Source organism: Pseudonaja textilis, chromosome 4 (assembly GCF_049901715.1).
Source record: "Pseudonaja textilis isolate UNSWEBS1 chromosome 4, rPseTex1.2, whole genome shotgun sequence".
Taxonomy (NCBI): domain Eukaryota; kingdom Metazoa; phylum Chordata; class Lepidosauria; order Squamata; family Elapidae; genus Pseudonaja; species Pseudonaja textilis.
In genome coordinates, this window is record NC_141993.1 from 67,958,303 (window position 1) to 67,974,845 (window position 16,543).

General features: G+C 36.7%; 3 protein-coding genes across 11 annotated transcripts in view; 2 read left to right on the top strand and 1 right to left on the bottom strand.

Annotated features, from left to right (window-relative positions):
- The window catches only part of SELENOT (selenoprotein T), a 39,687-nt gene that overhangs the window by 16,131 nt on the left and 7,013 nt on the right, over positions 1-16,543 (top strand). For 3 of the 8 annotated variants that reach the window (XR_015743590.1, XR_015743591.1, XR_015743593.1), the window contains exon 7: positions 13,958-14,052. The exons of 3 other annotated variants lie outside the window; for them this stretch is intronic. The gene's annotated coding sequence lies outside the window, so the exon portion shown is untranslated. Of the gene's footprint in view, positions 1-13,957; positions 16,425-16,543 lie in introns of all 8 variants that reach the window. 2 more of the 8 variants (XR_015743592.1, XR_015743589.1) reach the window with 2 other exon arrangements.
- Positions 27-9,807, top strand: LOC113436899 (glucose-dependent insulinotropic receptor-like). The gene has a single exon (XM_026701611.2). The coding sequence runs from the start codon at positions 1,699-1,701 to the stop codon at positions 2,632-2,634; it is 936 nt and encodes a 311-aa protein (XP_026557396.1). The 5' UTR covers positions 27-1,698; the 3' UTR covers positions 2,635-9,807.
- The window catches only part of ERICH6 (glutamate rich 6), a 28,405-nt gene continuing 16,284 nt past the window's right edge, over positions 4,423-16,543 (bottom strand). For both annotated transcript variants that reach the window (XM_087933311.1, XM_087933310.1), the window contains exons 9-16: positions 14,107-14,205; positions 13,862-14,016; positions 11,889-11,974; positions 9,636-9,781; positions 8,598-8,683; positions 6,423-6,578; positions 5,306-5,537; positions 4,423-5,068 (exon numbers count right to left, since the gene is read on the bottom strand). In XM_087933311.1, coding sequence (XP_087789437.1) covers positions 4,808-5,068; positions 5,306-5,537; positions 6,423-6,578; positions 8,598-8,683; positions 9,636-9,781; positions 11,889-11,974; positions 13,862-14,016; positions 14,107-14,205 — 1,221 coding nt within the window. In that variant the 3' untranslated portion in view covers positions 4,423-4,807. The remainder of the gene's footprint in view (positions 5,069-5,305; positions 5,538-6,422; positions 6,579-8,597; positions 8,684-9,635; positions 9,782-11,888; positions 11,975-13,861; positions 14,017-14,106; positions 14,206-16,543) is intronic.

The window sequence follows — 16,543 nt, forward strand, 5'->3', positions numbered from 1 at the left end:
GTTGCACCTTCAACTTACATGCCACATCTTTCTTTTATATTTTATTTGATTGCTTCTTAGTAGTGTGCTTTATTTCAAGGAAATACTGTACTATATAATCTCTGCTAGCCAAAGAATGCTCATACGTACATTTCAGGCAAGGGAATTTTATCTCAACTCACTTTTCTCTGCACCATATTGTCATGTATTAAAAAAAAATCTCAGCCATTTCTTTCCGTAACTTTCCATAACAAAGATCCTGATTGACATTAACTTCTGATGCACCCCACTCTGCACTGTTCCTTCAATCTATTAGCTTATTCTCAAGGTCCACATTATTTTAAAAAAAAAGGGCTGGATTTAATAGATCAACTGTAAACTTCTGTCCTGATGATTAGAATCTGTAATCATCTAGGCTAATAGAAGATTTTTTTTTTTACATTGCATGAAGTACTTTCTAACTCTAAATGTATCACTTCAAAAATTGTTTGTTACTACAAGCTGCTGAATACAAGTCTCTCAAATAGCCTTATGTCAGGTAGAGATTTATAGATCATAATGAGCACTTGAATCATACCTGGAAGCACACTGGCAACAAGTGCGACAAGGGGTGTCAGATGGACCTGCCAAAGGATGCATTTGCAGTTATGATCATCCCATTGCATCTCTATGATGATGTGATTGCAGTTTGGGTGCTTGGCAACTGCTTTGTGTTTACAGCTGGTTACAGCATCCCGAAGTCATGGGATCACGGTTTATAAATTTTTGCCAATTTTCAACAAAAACATCCACTTGGGAAGCTGGATTTACTTAATGACAATGTGGGTTGTTGAACGACCATGTGGTTAGCTTAGCAACCATGGTGATTTGCTTAATAACCATTATAAAAACAGTCAAAACAGGTCTAATTTGACTTATGATGCAATAACGTACAACAGAAATTTTTCGTCCCAATTGAGGACTACTTGTAAATGTAGAAAATCTAGAAAATGTTATCTTCCCAATCATTCATTTAACAGTACCCTAGAACCCAGACAAGCTACAAAGCTTTTGCTCCAGTGATAGTTTTTTTAATTTACTTTTCAATTTTAAGTCCAATATCCATTCCTCTTACCTGGAAAAATTTTCTTTTCTTGGACTTCTGAAATAACTTAAGTTTTCCCAGATCCAACAGGCTAGGGATACCATGGAGACATTTTATCTGTTGGTTGCTTCCTCACATAAGATCATTTTAATGCATGGAGAAGACAAACAATCACACACCTTTAGATGTGTAATGGTAACTGATTGCAGTGTCTCTCTGTTTGTTAAAACTCCTTCCTTATCTTTCTGCATCAGAGAATTTTGTAAATAGAACAAATCTGCTTCTGCACTATTTGTGCGTCCCTTCCATTTCAGCCAATTAGTTGATTTTGTCTGAAGCTTTTAACTGGCAGAACTTTGATCCTCCATATATCTTCCGATATCTCTCTACAAAGCGAAGAGTATCATCAATTTTGCAAGAGAAACAAACCGACCACAAAGATGTTGGGACAGACTAGCCATCAGTTTGAAGAAAATCGTCTGTCCAGAGAGGATTGTAGCTACTAGGTCTTCACTTCTTGCTGTGACTAAACAGTTTGGTGATTGGAAAGCATGTTTACTACTGAAGACTTGATACAGATTGCATATGCAATGCGTATCAAAGCCTAATATATTTATCAGTTTACAGTAAACAAGATGTCAACTATTTATGCAGTGCTACATGTCATCTTAAGTATATTTATTCCATCTGCTAATCTACTGGTAATCATTGTCGTCTGTCGGTTGAAGAAGAAGAGATCAAGCGGAAATTATGTCTTCATCCTCAACTTGGCAGCTGCTGATCTACTTGTGGGTGTGATGTGCATTGGGGATGCCTTGGATGATGCAACAGATGCACTGTTTGATACAAATTTGGTTTTTTGTCTTATAAGGATCTGCATGGGTATTACTCCTTGTATTGGCTCTATTCTCACCTTACTCCTGGTTTCTCTGGACAAGTATTTGGCAGTGAAACTGCCGCTTCATTATCCCTCCCTTATGAGCAAGAAACGTGTAATCCTTTCTCTTGTAGTCCTCTGGGTTATCTCCTTTTTGGTAGGACACTTGCCGCTTATTTTTTCAGGATTGCAGCAGAACAAATTGAAAGGCAACTGTGGGCTCCTGTCTGCTGCCAAAAGTGATTACCTCTACATAATATGTTTTGGCATTTTCATTCCTGCATTGTTGACCTTGGTGTATTTGCATATCTCAGTAGGAAGGATTGCCTATCTACAGCATAAGCAGATCCAGCGCTCTTGCTTGCATGCAGATATTCCCTCTGTTCATGTCTGTTACTTCAAAGCTCTAAGGACTATCATTGTGATTGTTTGCTTCATTGTATTTTGGGGCCCTTATTATGGGACTGCTATTGTGAAAGCTACCTGTAAATCCTGCAATTTGAGCCCACTGTTGAGGGATTTTTTATTCCTTCTAGGAGAAACCAATTCACTGATAAACCCATTTGTGTATTCACTGTACCACAAGGATGTAAGGACTGAGTTTGCTAGGCTGATGAAATGTAAGAGAAAAGGTCAACTAAAGCCATGTAAGTCTATTGATTTAGCAGTGGCTAATTCCAACTTTGGGATATGAAATGATTTATAAAATGGAAATCTGATCTAATTACTGCCTCTTCTCCCTTAAACAGTTTCTCAGATTATAGAACAGTATGTTGTTCAATCTACAGTGCAGAAAACTAGATAAGTACAGCTCTGATTAAGAGAGGCTTTCCTCCTCCATAATTTGGTTATTTGAAAATAATCAAAGATAGGTAAACTAATAAGTAAATATTGATGTAGTTTACCTGATGAAGTATTTTGAGAATGCAGTAGTAAATCTATTTGTTTTCATGTGGATCTTTTGGAAACTACTGATAATAGTCATAAATTGCATAATTGCTCCCAGTGTATTTTTGAATATGGTTTAAAGGATTGACATCTATGTTCAGTTTTTTTAAAAATTAAATCTGCAAACACCTGAAGTAGGTATGTATTTAAATCCCTTTCTTTAAAATGAGTTAAAAGCTCAATAGTCATTGAGATTGTTTAATTTCAGAACAGTTCCAACAAGTATAAATTCAAATTACTTGAATATCTCTGGATCTCACTTAAACCTTTAATTTGTGAACTAGTCCATGAGCAAAAAAAGTAGATTTTCAGCCTTAACCACTCTTGGCATATGAAAATCAAGACTTCTATGAGAACTTTTCTGTAGTACTTTGTTTAGAAAACATGTTGCATTAATTAAGTCACACACCGATTAGCGCCTCTGAAATGTAGCATTAACTATGTGAGACAATTTATCCATTTCTGTGATTGTGAATTTTCTTCTATACGAGGTCCATTTATACTATCTGGTTCTGCTTATTTAGGTCTACTACTTCAGAAAACATTTAGGACAAGTTTATTACTTGATAGGCATATTTTGGAGTGAACTTTTTCATTGTTGTGTCCTTTGCTATTTTATGTTTTCATTCATATAATTTCCTTTTATTAGTTAATTTCCTAAGAATTGCTTTTGAGCAGTTTTTAAGTATATATATATAGATGATAAAATAAACTAGGATGAAAAAGAAAGAGCCTCTGCAAATTACACTTAGATAAAATATTGAACTTCGCATACTAGTGTGTCCTACTCAAAAATAAATCACATTGATTTAAATGAAGTTTACATCTAGGGAAGCATCCATAGGAATATAAAGTATTTATTTTGATGCATAATTTTACTTTTGTAGTGCTTTACTAATATAGATTTCTTGGTAGAGTTGATGAAAAGAAATGGAAAATGGAAAATAAGTAACGGCCATCCCAGCTTCCCTTTTAATTATATGTCCTACCACTTTTGCTGCTGTTTTACCATATTACTCAATTACATTGTTTTAATTCCTGTCTGCTCCTTGGAGGGTATAATTTATTATAAACATCTGTTTCTAATAGTCCATTAACTCATAAAAGGAAAAGGAGAGATCAGAAGATAAACAAGAATTCACATACCATTTTTGTCTAAAAATTGGTTTGTAAGACAATGCCTTGATTGAATGACAGTAATAGCAATAGAAAGTGCTTCTATAAAATCATCTATAAAATTGAGAAATCATCACTACATATACACATAAATGGAATTTACCTATGCTAATATAACTATTACAAGTCATGAAATAGGCAAAGATGCATTAGGTATTTTCCCTAAAGATGGAGATGAACCTGAGTAACAACTGGGTGATTTGATTTCAGACAGTGGGAACAACAAATCTTTTCCAGCAGCTTTTACAAAACTTTGATGTAATCTGAAAACATGACAGTGGCTGGTAAAATCTAATTCCATCCAGATTGTAACTAAATGCAAGCCAGTGGCTTGAGCATCCTCTTCCTCAGCCCAACCATTCTGTTTTATTTACTATCTTGCTTAAAGAGGTGTGGAGAAACAAAAACTACAGATGAATTATGTAAGTTAGTATAAGTATGGCCTTTAAAAGCTTATGATTTTTTTAACCATAGCAAAATGAATCTAGAGTTTTATGAATAGTTATTGAATCCTATGGCATATAATTCAATTTTCTTATTGAAGTTTGCTTCATATTTATATTTTCTAATGCGACATAGAACATTCAAGAAGATACCCATATATAGTGTATTTTATGAATACATAAATATTAAATACAAATAAATTTTCTTACGGAATTCAACAGATGAATAAATATTAAATATTTTAAACAAGAAAGTGACTAAGACTCTTCAGTCAACATCAATCAACTATCAGCTCTTGATCAAACTGGTGATTTTACTATTGCCATTATTAACTTATCCAGAGAACAGCCTATTTCACATTCTTTACAAAGATGTATTAACTTCGAAGTCTGTTTCAAAAGAAATGAAGGGAGCTGCAGTTTAGTCCACCAGTCACTGGCAGGAAAGTCTAAATATCTATTCAGTTTAGCAAAGATGCGAAGAATTTTTAATCTATTGGCGAAGAGCAGAAGGTCATCTTCAGCTACGTACTTTGGCCATGGAAGGTGTTCAGCAAGTGGCTTTAAGAAAAAAAAAGTTAATTCAGTCAGCATAGGAATGAAAGTAATGTTGCAATTAATTTAAATTAGATAAAATGGCTATATAGATTATGTTGGAAAACATTAACTTGATCAATTTTGAATAAAACTTTAGTTTTTGTATTTCTCTAAAGATTTTCTGTTCTCCACACAACATTCCATGCCTTGCTTAATTGTAACTTGTAAGGATAGATAAACATTAATTCCTCTGACATGTACCTGCACTTTGGTTCCTACATTGATTTTTGCTTGTTTTCCCATTGCAAGAAAAGAAATGGCAATTTTATCTTGCCCGAGTATCCTGACACCAACATTAAGGTTCAAGGACAGAAAGATAGGTTTAAATGATACACGGGGATTGTGCTTCTGTAGATTGTTGGGCCAAATCCATTTTTTCACTTTGTTGCCAGCCTGATCTGAGTAATGTCCTCCTCGAATTGTAATGTTTATCCTACAAGGAAGAAAAATAAACTGACTGTATATTTGAACCACAAATCTTAACATATCCTATATAAAAATTACGAAGACAGGCTCAGCTCAGTTATGATCTATCTGATTCATTTGCCTCATTACTCCAAGCAAATACATAAAAAAGGACCTGTAATTTGTAATAGTTTCCAGAATGGCAACTAAGTTAGCCCATTATAATAAAAACAGTGATGCTTTTATTTGTTAAAACATAAGCTGCTTACACGTATTTAGTTGATAATAAGTATGGAGTTTAAATAAACATACAAATTATATTAGGGGAAAGTAAATTAAAAGCTAAGTTTAGTGGACAATAAAATGCAAGATACCGAGAATGTGACCATTTACAAAAACAATTGTAATTAACACAAATCATGCTAAGTAATATTGCTAAACCACGGTTTATGCTTTGGCATGAGAAGACTGAATTTACATGTCTTCTCTGACAATAGCAGGCAGGGGTGCCAAATTTATGGCCCGTGGGACAGATGCGTCACGTGCTGGCCCCGCCCCTGCCTGGTTTAGCAAAGGGGATGATGATGCTGTGACAATGTGATTTTGACACCCCTGCAGTAAAGCAACATGATGTTAGCAACCACACTTTAGAAATGACTAGCAATTTTATAATTTTTGCAATTTCAAGGAAAAAGCTAGTGAAAAGAAAATTACAGCATGATGAATTTACCATCTATCACTTAGAAATAGTTGTATTTTCTACAACTTGAGCATGGTTCCAGTCACAAAAGAATGTTTCTAGTAATACTGCATATGTTGAAGTAATGGAAATCCTACCCATTAAATATTTAATAAAAATATGAAATAAAAAATCCACAGCAAAAAATGAAAATTTTCTCTATAATTAACTCACCATACAATTTGGTTTGGATGATAACAAGTTCCTTTCCCACAAGAGTCAAATACTGCCTGGATTTTGGGCTTCTCACACTTATCTTCTTGGACTATACAAATGTACCCTGCATTTTCATTCTGTACAACAATAATTGCCAGATTTCCAGATGGATAGCTGTACATGTAGCTAAGGTTTTTCCCCCTACTCTCTTACTTGTTAGACATGCTAGCTCAGATGTATGAATGGTATAGTAAATTTCTGACTGTGGGGAAGGAGGGGAATCTTGGTTAACATCCCTTTTCCCCATATGTTACCTGCAGTTCTTGAATTCATTCCTTGGTTCTATTTTACTGATGTAAGTATGAATCTTCCCTGTCTAGACAAGCAACAAATAATCTTAAACAGAATAGATTTATCTGCCTTAGAAGTAGAACTTTTATTATTGTTTTGTACCAATATCAAAACTCCCTAATTTTGCGGTGGTACAGCAGTATGGATAATAGTACACAAGGAAAATGACTACTTCACTAGGGTGTATCTCACTTATAAAACAATACAGTACTTTGTATGTCTAGAAATCCAAGTTTGCCAACATTTTGATTACAAAATAAAATGTGGAACCATTTCCCAGCTTGATTCAAGGGGCTGATCTTGGTCTTGTAAATCACTTAAGGCAGGGGTGTCAAACTGGTGATGCGCATCAGCTCCATGAATGGGAAAAAAGTTGCAAAACATCACATGATGAGAATGTGACATGGCAAGTTTGACACCCATGACTTAAGGGTACAAGACACAGGTAGTTCTCAATTTATGTCTAGTCACTTAGCAATCACTTGAAATTATGACAGGCCCAGAATGGGTGTTTTATAGCCTGTAAAGCATTTCTGGACTTTGTAAAACCTCACATTCCTTCTCTTGATCATGTGACTGCATTTTGAGCACTTGGCAATTGCTCACCCGCCCAATCGATTGCAGCATCCTATGGGCAGGTGACTGATTCGTTTTTTTTCTGATTTCTGGTTAAAAAACCACTCATTTGAAACAATGGGCTTACACTTATGACTGCAGTGTTTGCCTAAAAATCCCAGATTTGCTTAACCATTGCAGTAATTTGCTTAGCAACCATTATAATATTGTAAAAGTAGATACAGTCACATGGGTGCCTTATCTTATGACTGAAGTGATTTACGACCAAAAATCTAGTCTCAATTGTGATTGTAAGTTAAGGACTAACTACTGCAGAATGGTAATATTACAAGAGACCCAGCCCAGCCTTTCTCAGCTTGTCCTCTCCCCATTTGGATGGATGAAGATCCAAAATCAGACTTTCAGCCATGTTACTTGGGGAATTCTGGGTGATGAAGTCAACAAAGCTGAATGGCTCCAATGATGAAAAAGGCTACTTCAATGCATTCTACTGCCTAAATCATGTAACAGGCTTTGGTAAAACACAGTGCAAAAATGGAAAAAGTGTTTAAAAGTTGTATTAAGACCACTTTTAAATGCATTTCCATTTTTCAGCAGCAGGAAAGTTTATGATTAACTCTATGGAGGAGTGTTGGTGTTGGTGTATGTGTGTGTATATGTGGTATCTCTGTAACTGTCATCTGCATTTTTGTCAGGCAGAATCCACGATTCCAGAAAGCATGTAGTTGTGAAAAAAAGAATTTGGATGTGGGAGGGTTGCTTCTGTTTTGCTGAAAACAGTTAGCTCCCAACACTGGACTCTTATGGTATCAGAAATAGGACAAGAGAAATAAATAGGCAGACTTTGGTACTGGATTATTGCCTGTGAAGTTGTAGTCTTGTATAGTCTTATCTCCAACCCCCAAGAAGGGATCCTATGAATGTTCTGCTTATGGTGCTATAACATTATTTTCTATCTTAGGCACTTTAAGATGTGAGGACTTTATCTCTTAGAACACTAGGAGTTGGTTCACGTATCTTAAAAGATGCCAGGGATGAGAAGCATTACATTAGAGGTTTAATTGTTGTAGGTCAATGCATTTTAGACATTCAAATCTTAACTGTGGTGACTGTTGTATATTAAAGTGGCTATATTTTAAAAAATGTCACCACCAAGCATAGCAGGGACAGAACATTAGTTGTGTTTGTCATTCTGAAGACCTTAGTTGCAGATTATTTTGCTGCAGCCCACTAATTCTGATCAAGTTCAACTGAACAAAAGGATACAATATTTGTGCAGTGCCGTCCGGAAACATGGTAAGGAACTTCACACCATTTTTGTAGTACTGTTGTATGAACTGGTTTTTCACCAACTATTGATGAAAAAAAGAACAACATGGAGATTTAAGTTTCCCTATGGAACTCAAAAGAGAAAGGCAAGATACTGAAAGAGAGAACAATAAAGTTAATATACAAAATGGAGTTAATTAGAAATCTAGTTTATTTTTACCAAAGAGCCATGGTGCATTATATGCTTTGCTATAGATACATGTATGTTATTATGTAGAAAAAACAGATAAATCTGAGTATGGCAACAACTAAATGACAAGCTTAAATCAAGAAAATGAGCAAAAGAGATACAGCTTTACACTAAAAATTAAATTTACAGTCCTATTTTTGTCTGCAGTGACCAGCAACGTCAGTCTGACTCCCAAGCACATTGATACCATAAAGATACCATAAAGATTGGGAGGTATACCGCTTTAATTTGGGAGGAGAGAAAATGAGTGGGGCCCATAACAAATAAAGCTTTTTTTTTTTTTGGCCTTGTACTTTAGACAAAGTATTCTGAATTACAATTCCCATTTGAAATGGATTGTTTTGGTTTCTTATATTCAAAGGTTAGTTACACACCCATGTCCATGAAATGGGTTCACCATTGCGTCAAGTGCTATTTGCATTCCTTAATTCCTGGACAAATCCTGTTTTTTAAAGATTGTAATATCAATGTCATAAAAAGAAACTATTGACTATATAGTGAAAATAATGCTACATTTACTTCATCTTTAAAATTCAAATTAAGTGATCCTAGCCTTTCCTTGGTATTAATCCCACATCTAATTGACATGGATACATTAAGCACATTGCTTTGAAAGTTTAGCCCTCAGCTCTAAAAAAGAAGTTGCATATTTTTATGCTGGAGATGTAAATTACATTTCATTTCATTACATTTACAAATTCAAAAATGTTACATTTCATACATACAGATATTCTCTACTATTGCAATTCAAAAATTGCTTCTACTGTGTAAAATCATTTATTTACCTTTCCACCTGCAATAGTGAAATCACAGCAAGAGATGCTGTATGTATTGTCCAGAATCTCTGTTTCTTTAACTACTTGTGGATAAATTATTGCTGAAGGTGTCTCTTGAGATAGGAAGAAGGAAATTGTTTTAAGCTGTTTATTGTCTACAAAATAAAATATTAAACAAGAATTAAGTGGTGATTTTTGACTTAAAAGGAACAAGCAAACTTACTTTGTTGGATTTTTAGTGATCAGCTAGCAACATGTAAGATTGTACCTAAGGTATTGTTAGTGGAAAAAATATAAGTGGCATTTTTCTTGTATAGTATTGTTTTGTTTAATTGTCACAAGTCTGGATGAAGTTGACAACATACCCATCCAATAAATAATAACAAAGTGGTATTGGCTAGTCTGGAAGTGCTGATATCACCATACATTCAATAAATTTTGCCAGCAGAATTCAAATATTGGATCTGATAACTTTACCGTAAGAGATTCATACTATTAGAGGAAACTATTTTTAATTTGACTGGATATTTATTAAAATCCTGTCCTTCAGTAGGAAGATAGAGACTTGCTTTCAAAACAAAACAATTTAATCAAATCAAGCACTTCAAAATTATAGCAAACTATTGCGACATGTAATCAAAATCAGAATTAAAATTTACAATTAAGATAAAGCAACAGTAAAACTAATAAAGCACCCATTTATATATGTTAACAAGGGGATACTGGTTTAGAAACAAGGGGTCATGAAGTCCAGTATCTTACATAAAGAAAACCAAGAGGCTTCGAGCAAAGTTCCAGGAATAACAGAACAGCCCTAATTCTTTGGTGCTGTTGCTATCTCAGCAATTATATTGCTGAAAATGGCATCATCAAAATTAATAGTTAGTGATATCACCCAGGTTTTCTCTTTTAAAGACATATGTAGTAGGGTTATGATTCCATTTAACAATGAAACCAAATATCCAAAAATGTGAACATCCTTCACTGGATGAATTAAAGCAGAGACTTGGCAGCTATCTATCTAGAATACTTTAATTTGTATCCTAAAACAAAGCAGATGATTGGATTATAAATGGCTCCTTTCAATTCCTTTGATTAGACAATCTTCTAGTTCAGTGACCCCCCCAAAATGTTTGGGCTCCATGGACTGATTCTGTGAAGACAGGTTTTTCAGTGAACTGGAGGGGACGTGGTTTCATGTGCTGCCTGCATCCTGGGGATGGGGCTTGGCTCGTTTGCATGGCCCGGTTTCTGTCATTCCTCAGATTGGTGCCAGTGCCAGGGACCGGAGTTTAGGGGCCCCTGTTCTAATCTACTGTTAATTTTGTAGATGGAAATTATTGGAGAACATGCTACAGATAAATGTTTCCTTTGTGTAAAATTGAAAACAATTGTTCTCATTTTCTATACACACACAATTATTTTCTCGTTGCATTATAAGCAAAGTTGTGCTGAAACTCTGAGATCCATATGGCTCCCATCCTGAAGCAGTTCTAGAAGGCCTTAAAGATCTGCCTACAGATAGTCTTCCACGTACAACCATTTGTTTAGTGACCAAAGTTACAACAGCACTGAAAAAAGTGAGTTGTCACCATTTTTCCACACAACTGTTGCAGTATCCCCAGGGTCCCATGATCAAAATTGAGACACTTGGCAGCTGCCATGTATTCAAGTCGATGGGGAAGCCAGATTCACTTAACAAGTGTGTTACTATCTTAACAACAGCAGTGATTTACTTAACAACTGTGACAAGAAAGGTCATAAAATGGTGCAAAACTCCCTTAACAACGGTCTTGCTTAGGAACAGAAATTTTGGGCTCAATTGTGGCCGTAAATTAAGGATTAGCTGTATTTACCCAGGCCTTGAAGTAGGGGGAATGATCTTCTCCTCGTGTTTTCTGCTCGCTATATTGTTGGGATAATTTTGTGATTATTTTGCATTTCTGGTAGTTCTTTTTTTTATATTTTGCTGTTTCCATTTTTTTTTTAATTACTGTGATCTGCCCATATTTAGGGGTCATCAGATCAACCAAAATTAATAGATTCATGAGAGCCAATATGCTGCAGTGATGAAGGTAGTGGACTAGTATAGAGGAACCTAGGTTCCAGGCTACCATCAGCTTTGGAACTGAGTAACTTTAAGCCAAAGTTTTGATATGCATTTGGTTGATTCTTCTTTATGAGTGAATATGGGATAAGAATCATTCTTCCTTCTGTGCATAGTAACACAAACATAAATAACAGTGGAATAATCCAACTTACATTCAGGGATGTGTATTGGAAATGCACTCCTTTCTGCTTCTACTGCCATGAAGGCAATTTGTTTTGCCATTTGTCTCTCTTTGAGTCTGCAACATTAAAATATGCTGGGTGTCAACTTTTTAAAAAAAATCTATTTGTTACAGTTCTCTGTCCCCTACTCAAACAACTCTAGGCAGCTTATAACCGGCATACATTAAAACATCCATAACATCAAATTAACAGCTTTCAAAATACCTGTTGTGATCATCTATTAATTTTTTCCCCTAAATGCCTTCTGGAAGGGAATGGTTTTAACCTGCTTCTAAAGGATAATAGATGGGGACCAGCTTAACCTCAGTAAGAAAAGTGGTTACAATGTGAGTGGGTTGTCAGTGAGAATGCCATATTTCAGGTCCCTGGGCCAACCCCCCATCTCTGTAGGGCTATGTACCCATGGCAAGATTATACTGTAGGTAGTGAGGTTGAACCCATAGAGTTTTTATGAGTTACAACCTGCAATTTGATTTGGGCCAAAATGCCTGCTGCGAGCCACTTCAGTTCTTGAACAGAAATTATGTTACTAAGTTGGTTGGTGCTGTTCAGAAGGCATTGCATTTTGTGCCAACTGCAGCACCCCCTAATTCAGGAACAGATTGGCAAGTTTGATGAAGCTAGATCAAAACTTCCTTGGGTGTGATTTCTACTCGATATTCCACAGAATCTGCGAGAACTAGGAGAACCCCAAAATTGCAGGTCAACATGGAGCAATATATGGAACTGTAGGATTTCAACACTATCTTGCTAGAATTAAATTTTGTTCTGTTTTGCACATCTCAACCTGGATCAGGACTCTCTACTGCTTTTCCTGCTGAGCCTCAGTTCAAAATACAAATCTTGCTATGGTATCATCAGGATATTAGACCCCATGTTGGTATAAAGAAAAAAACTGAATTTTGCAACATCTGATCCAGGAGTGGCCAAAGACTTCATGTCTTCTTCCCTAGCAATGCTCTAACAGCTCTAAATGCTCTTTAGCTCTTCTCATAACTATGTCTAGAAAAAATAAGCTCTTCTACTTTATCTTTTTCCCCTAACATCTTTTAACAACCCTGATCATTAGAGTTTTACTATATGCATAAGACTGATGAAGCATTAATTAATTAGAACAGTTCTTCTGCATTAGTAATACCTATATAAACCCAAGAATAGGGACTCGTAGGTAAGTTAAAGATGTTAATGATACGACTACTCATGTACATTCCTCCAAAGTGTCTTTACTGGATTATGCGACCTCCCACTTAAGGAGGAGATATGGTTAAAGTTTCTTAGATGTGCATCCTAAAAGTGACAAATTGCAGGATCCCAAGGTCTATATCTTGTATTAAGCTAGAGAGTCATCTTCCTTTTAGGTAACTTTTGGAGAGCTCATTTAAACTTCAGGGAGAGAAATTAGAAATTTTCTTCCTCTAAGACTTCCTTAACTCATGGTAGAATACAATCCAATGTAGGTGGTACATTTCCTTCCTACTTCCTTTCTTGCTGCTTGCACTGTGATAGTTTAAAGTGGTCTGTTTTGTGCGGTATAATAGCTAGCTAATTTTAAGCTGCATACTGTATAGCAGGGATGTCAACCACGGTAGCATCACATCATGTGTGAGGGCTTTTTTCCCCTTCACTAAACCAGGTATGGGGCAGCATGTGATGCATACGGCCCGTGGGCCAGGAGTTTGACAGCTGTGTTCTGTAGATTGCACATCCAAAAGTAACTTTGATTTCATTTAAATTAAAATTAAACAGAGTTATTAGTCTTCAGCTGTGTAATTAGTAATTTTCCTTCTGTCACACTGTACATTCAATTTGGTATCAACTTCTAGAGACCTCTGCAGGAAGGATGAAAAACTTTCAGAGGTGCAGGTAGTTCTGAGGTACCAGATTTCAGTGTTCCCCCAAGCCCTCTTAAGGACTCAAATATGTATCACCCCAGTTTGCCATACCTTTGTCGAGCTCTTTCTTTTGCCCGTTCTCGGTCAGCTTGACTTCCATGGGCCTTATGAGGGGCAACATCAATCTTCTCCATTCTCTTTTGATAGCGATTTTTTTCACTGACAATGAACTCATGAAGCTCCCGGCATTGCTGGCAACAGAAAAACTGGAAAGCGAGATCCCGCTCTTACCAGCTGGACAGGTGAACCTTGGACCCAATGGAAAACCACGTGGTGAAATTGCTCTCGTTACTTACATTTCCCCATTCTGCTATGTGTTCCAGACTTTCAAATGAAGGGAAGTATTTTATGGGGCTTCCACAGAATTCACAGGTTTCTAGGGCTTCCTTCGGAACCTGCAGAGAAGAAGGCGGGGGGAAGGCATTTTGGAAAGTTTTACAACAGTTATCGAGACAAAAATTACAGGATTTATAGCCTGGGTTTCTATTTTCTCATTGCAATCCAATTATCAATAGAGGGCACAATTATACAGACTAGAACAGTCTCCCCTAAAATACTCCATTCTGGCTCCCCATGTTAGAATGTTCTGACTCTGCAAGGGGAGGTTGCTATTGTTGTTTCTCATCACTGGTTAGGTGAAGTAGTGACATTTGAAAGTAATGCAAATTTAGAGATCACTTTGGGGTGTTTCAGTCAGTTAAAGGATATTAAGCTTTTTTGAAGCTCAGTGTTGAAACTGACAACCACAAAAGAGCCACTGAATATTGAGAAGCAAGAGAGCTCTGGAGATTGCAAAACGGACTTGTGGGCTGCTTGCAACTTATTCTTGCTGGAGGGAAACCTATCAGATGGATGTGGGCCACTATTTTGCTCTGTGCCCACGCTTCTACATCACCCTGGGATTTCTTAGCTGGCCTGCTTTGGAATCCAGGGTTGGGTTTTTTTCTCAGCTGAAATACAACTAGAGTAAAAAGTGACCTGCCTTTTTATATATACAGTACTTTATACGTTTTTTCCCAACCTGAATGCCTTTTACGGATTTGAATCTTAGCTCCTAAATTTCTCAGCAAAGGCCATGCTTATTGAGAGTCAACAAGTATCTAGCTTGGAAAAACCAATCTTTAAATATAATTGTTTTATATAAAATTACAGAAAAAAATGTGCTTCTTTGTATGTTCTATTTCAATTAAGTGCTTGCCTTTATGCCTCATATGCAATTGATGTTACCAAACACAGTTTACCCATATCGTTAATGTCATTGAGCTTGTACAGGAAGTGAGATATTCTGATCAAAGTCTATTATTTTTTTGCAGCCACCTTCCCTTTGCACTAGCATGATCCTGTCATGGATGGGACTAGAAGCAGAAATTACAGAAGATACAGAAATTATCCCATTCCCGTATCTTCTTGAAGCAAAACACAAAATATATACATGTGCATTTTATTAACACAGATATAATACATGGGAGGGATAATTAGAAACTGCACATATATTTTGATATAAAAACACTCTTCTCAGTCACAGATTACTATAAACATCTTTGAGTAAACAGGGCCATAAAATTATCCGGATACAACAGTAGAGTGGGCAGCTCAAATAACAGATGACTGGGGGAGTGGAAAGAGCCTCATTTTAAAGACTGGATTAATACCAGTGCCTGAAGAGTGATGGCAGATTGGGCATTAACATTTTGGTCTTCATTTAAAAGCAATGGTATTGGAAAATGAGCACCGACTTGGGCTTTGCAGTGTTTCTTGGAAGGAGGAAAAGAGATTGTAGAATCTTAAGGGTATCACTACTGTAAATAAATCAGTGGGAGGTAATTTTAAATTTGAGAGAATTGTCATGAATGATATATAGACCACGTGTCCATTAAAAGTTTAAAAGACTGGCCACCTTATTTACTCACAACTAGAAGGACTGAGAATTTCATTTACTTAACAAATGTGAAATTTAAAGAAAAGTTGAACGGGTGATTGGAGAAAACCACAAATATGAGTTGTCACATGGATGACGCTGGCTTGTCCTGTAGTAAACAACACTTAAAGTATATGAAAGCAATCCTGCTGTATGGGAAGGGTGCAGGGGTGGGTTTCAAAAATTTTAGCAACAGGTTCTCTGCCCGGTTGTTGGGTGGGCGTGCCATAGTGAGCGTGGGTTATCTGGCCTCCTGCACCACAGCAAAGGGGAGGGAGGCGTTTTTGCTCTCCCCGGGCTCTGGAGGCTCTCTGGAAGCCAGAAATGGGCCCATTTTTGGCCTTTCCGAACTTCCGGGAGACCCGTTTTTCACCCTCCCTGAGCCTTTGCACGTGCCCTGCAGTCACCTGAATCCAAAATGGCCCGCGTGAGGACTCCTGGGAGGGGAGGGGTGGGCAGGGCCAGCCAGGGGTTTGGGGGTTCTCCGAACTGCACAGAATCTTAGCTAGGGGCTCTCCTGAACCCCTGTGAAGCCCCAGCAGCCCACCCCTGGAAGGGTGGTGGAGAAAAACCATTTTGTGCTTTTTCATCTCTTATTTCTGCAATTTCCTTGGAACAGGTGGTTTAGGCAGCTGTGCACCACAATCACTAAGCATCATTGCTGCTTTTTTGTTCTTACCCCCAGCTGTTTGAGATGTAGGAAAAAACCTTGCTTTTCTTTCTCCTTTCTACAGGGATTAAAACGAACTGTAATTGATTCATTTTGCAATTTCATTAGGGAACTTAAAGGCAACTGGCTTTTAAAAGCTGTTAAA

Coding starts and splice junctions, on each gene's coding strand:
- LOC113436899 (XM_026701611.2), top strand. CDS start 1,699: ATGTCAACTATTTATGCAGTGCTACATGTCATCTTAAGTATATTTATT.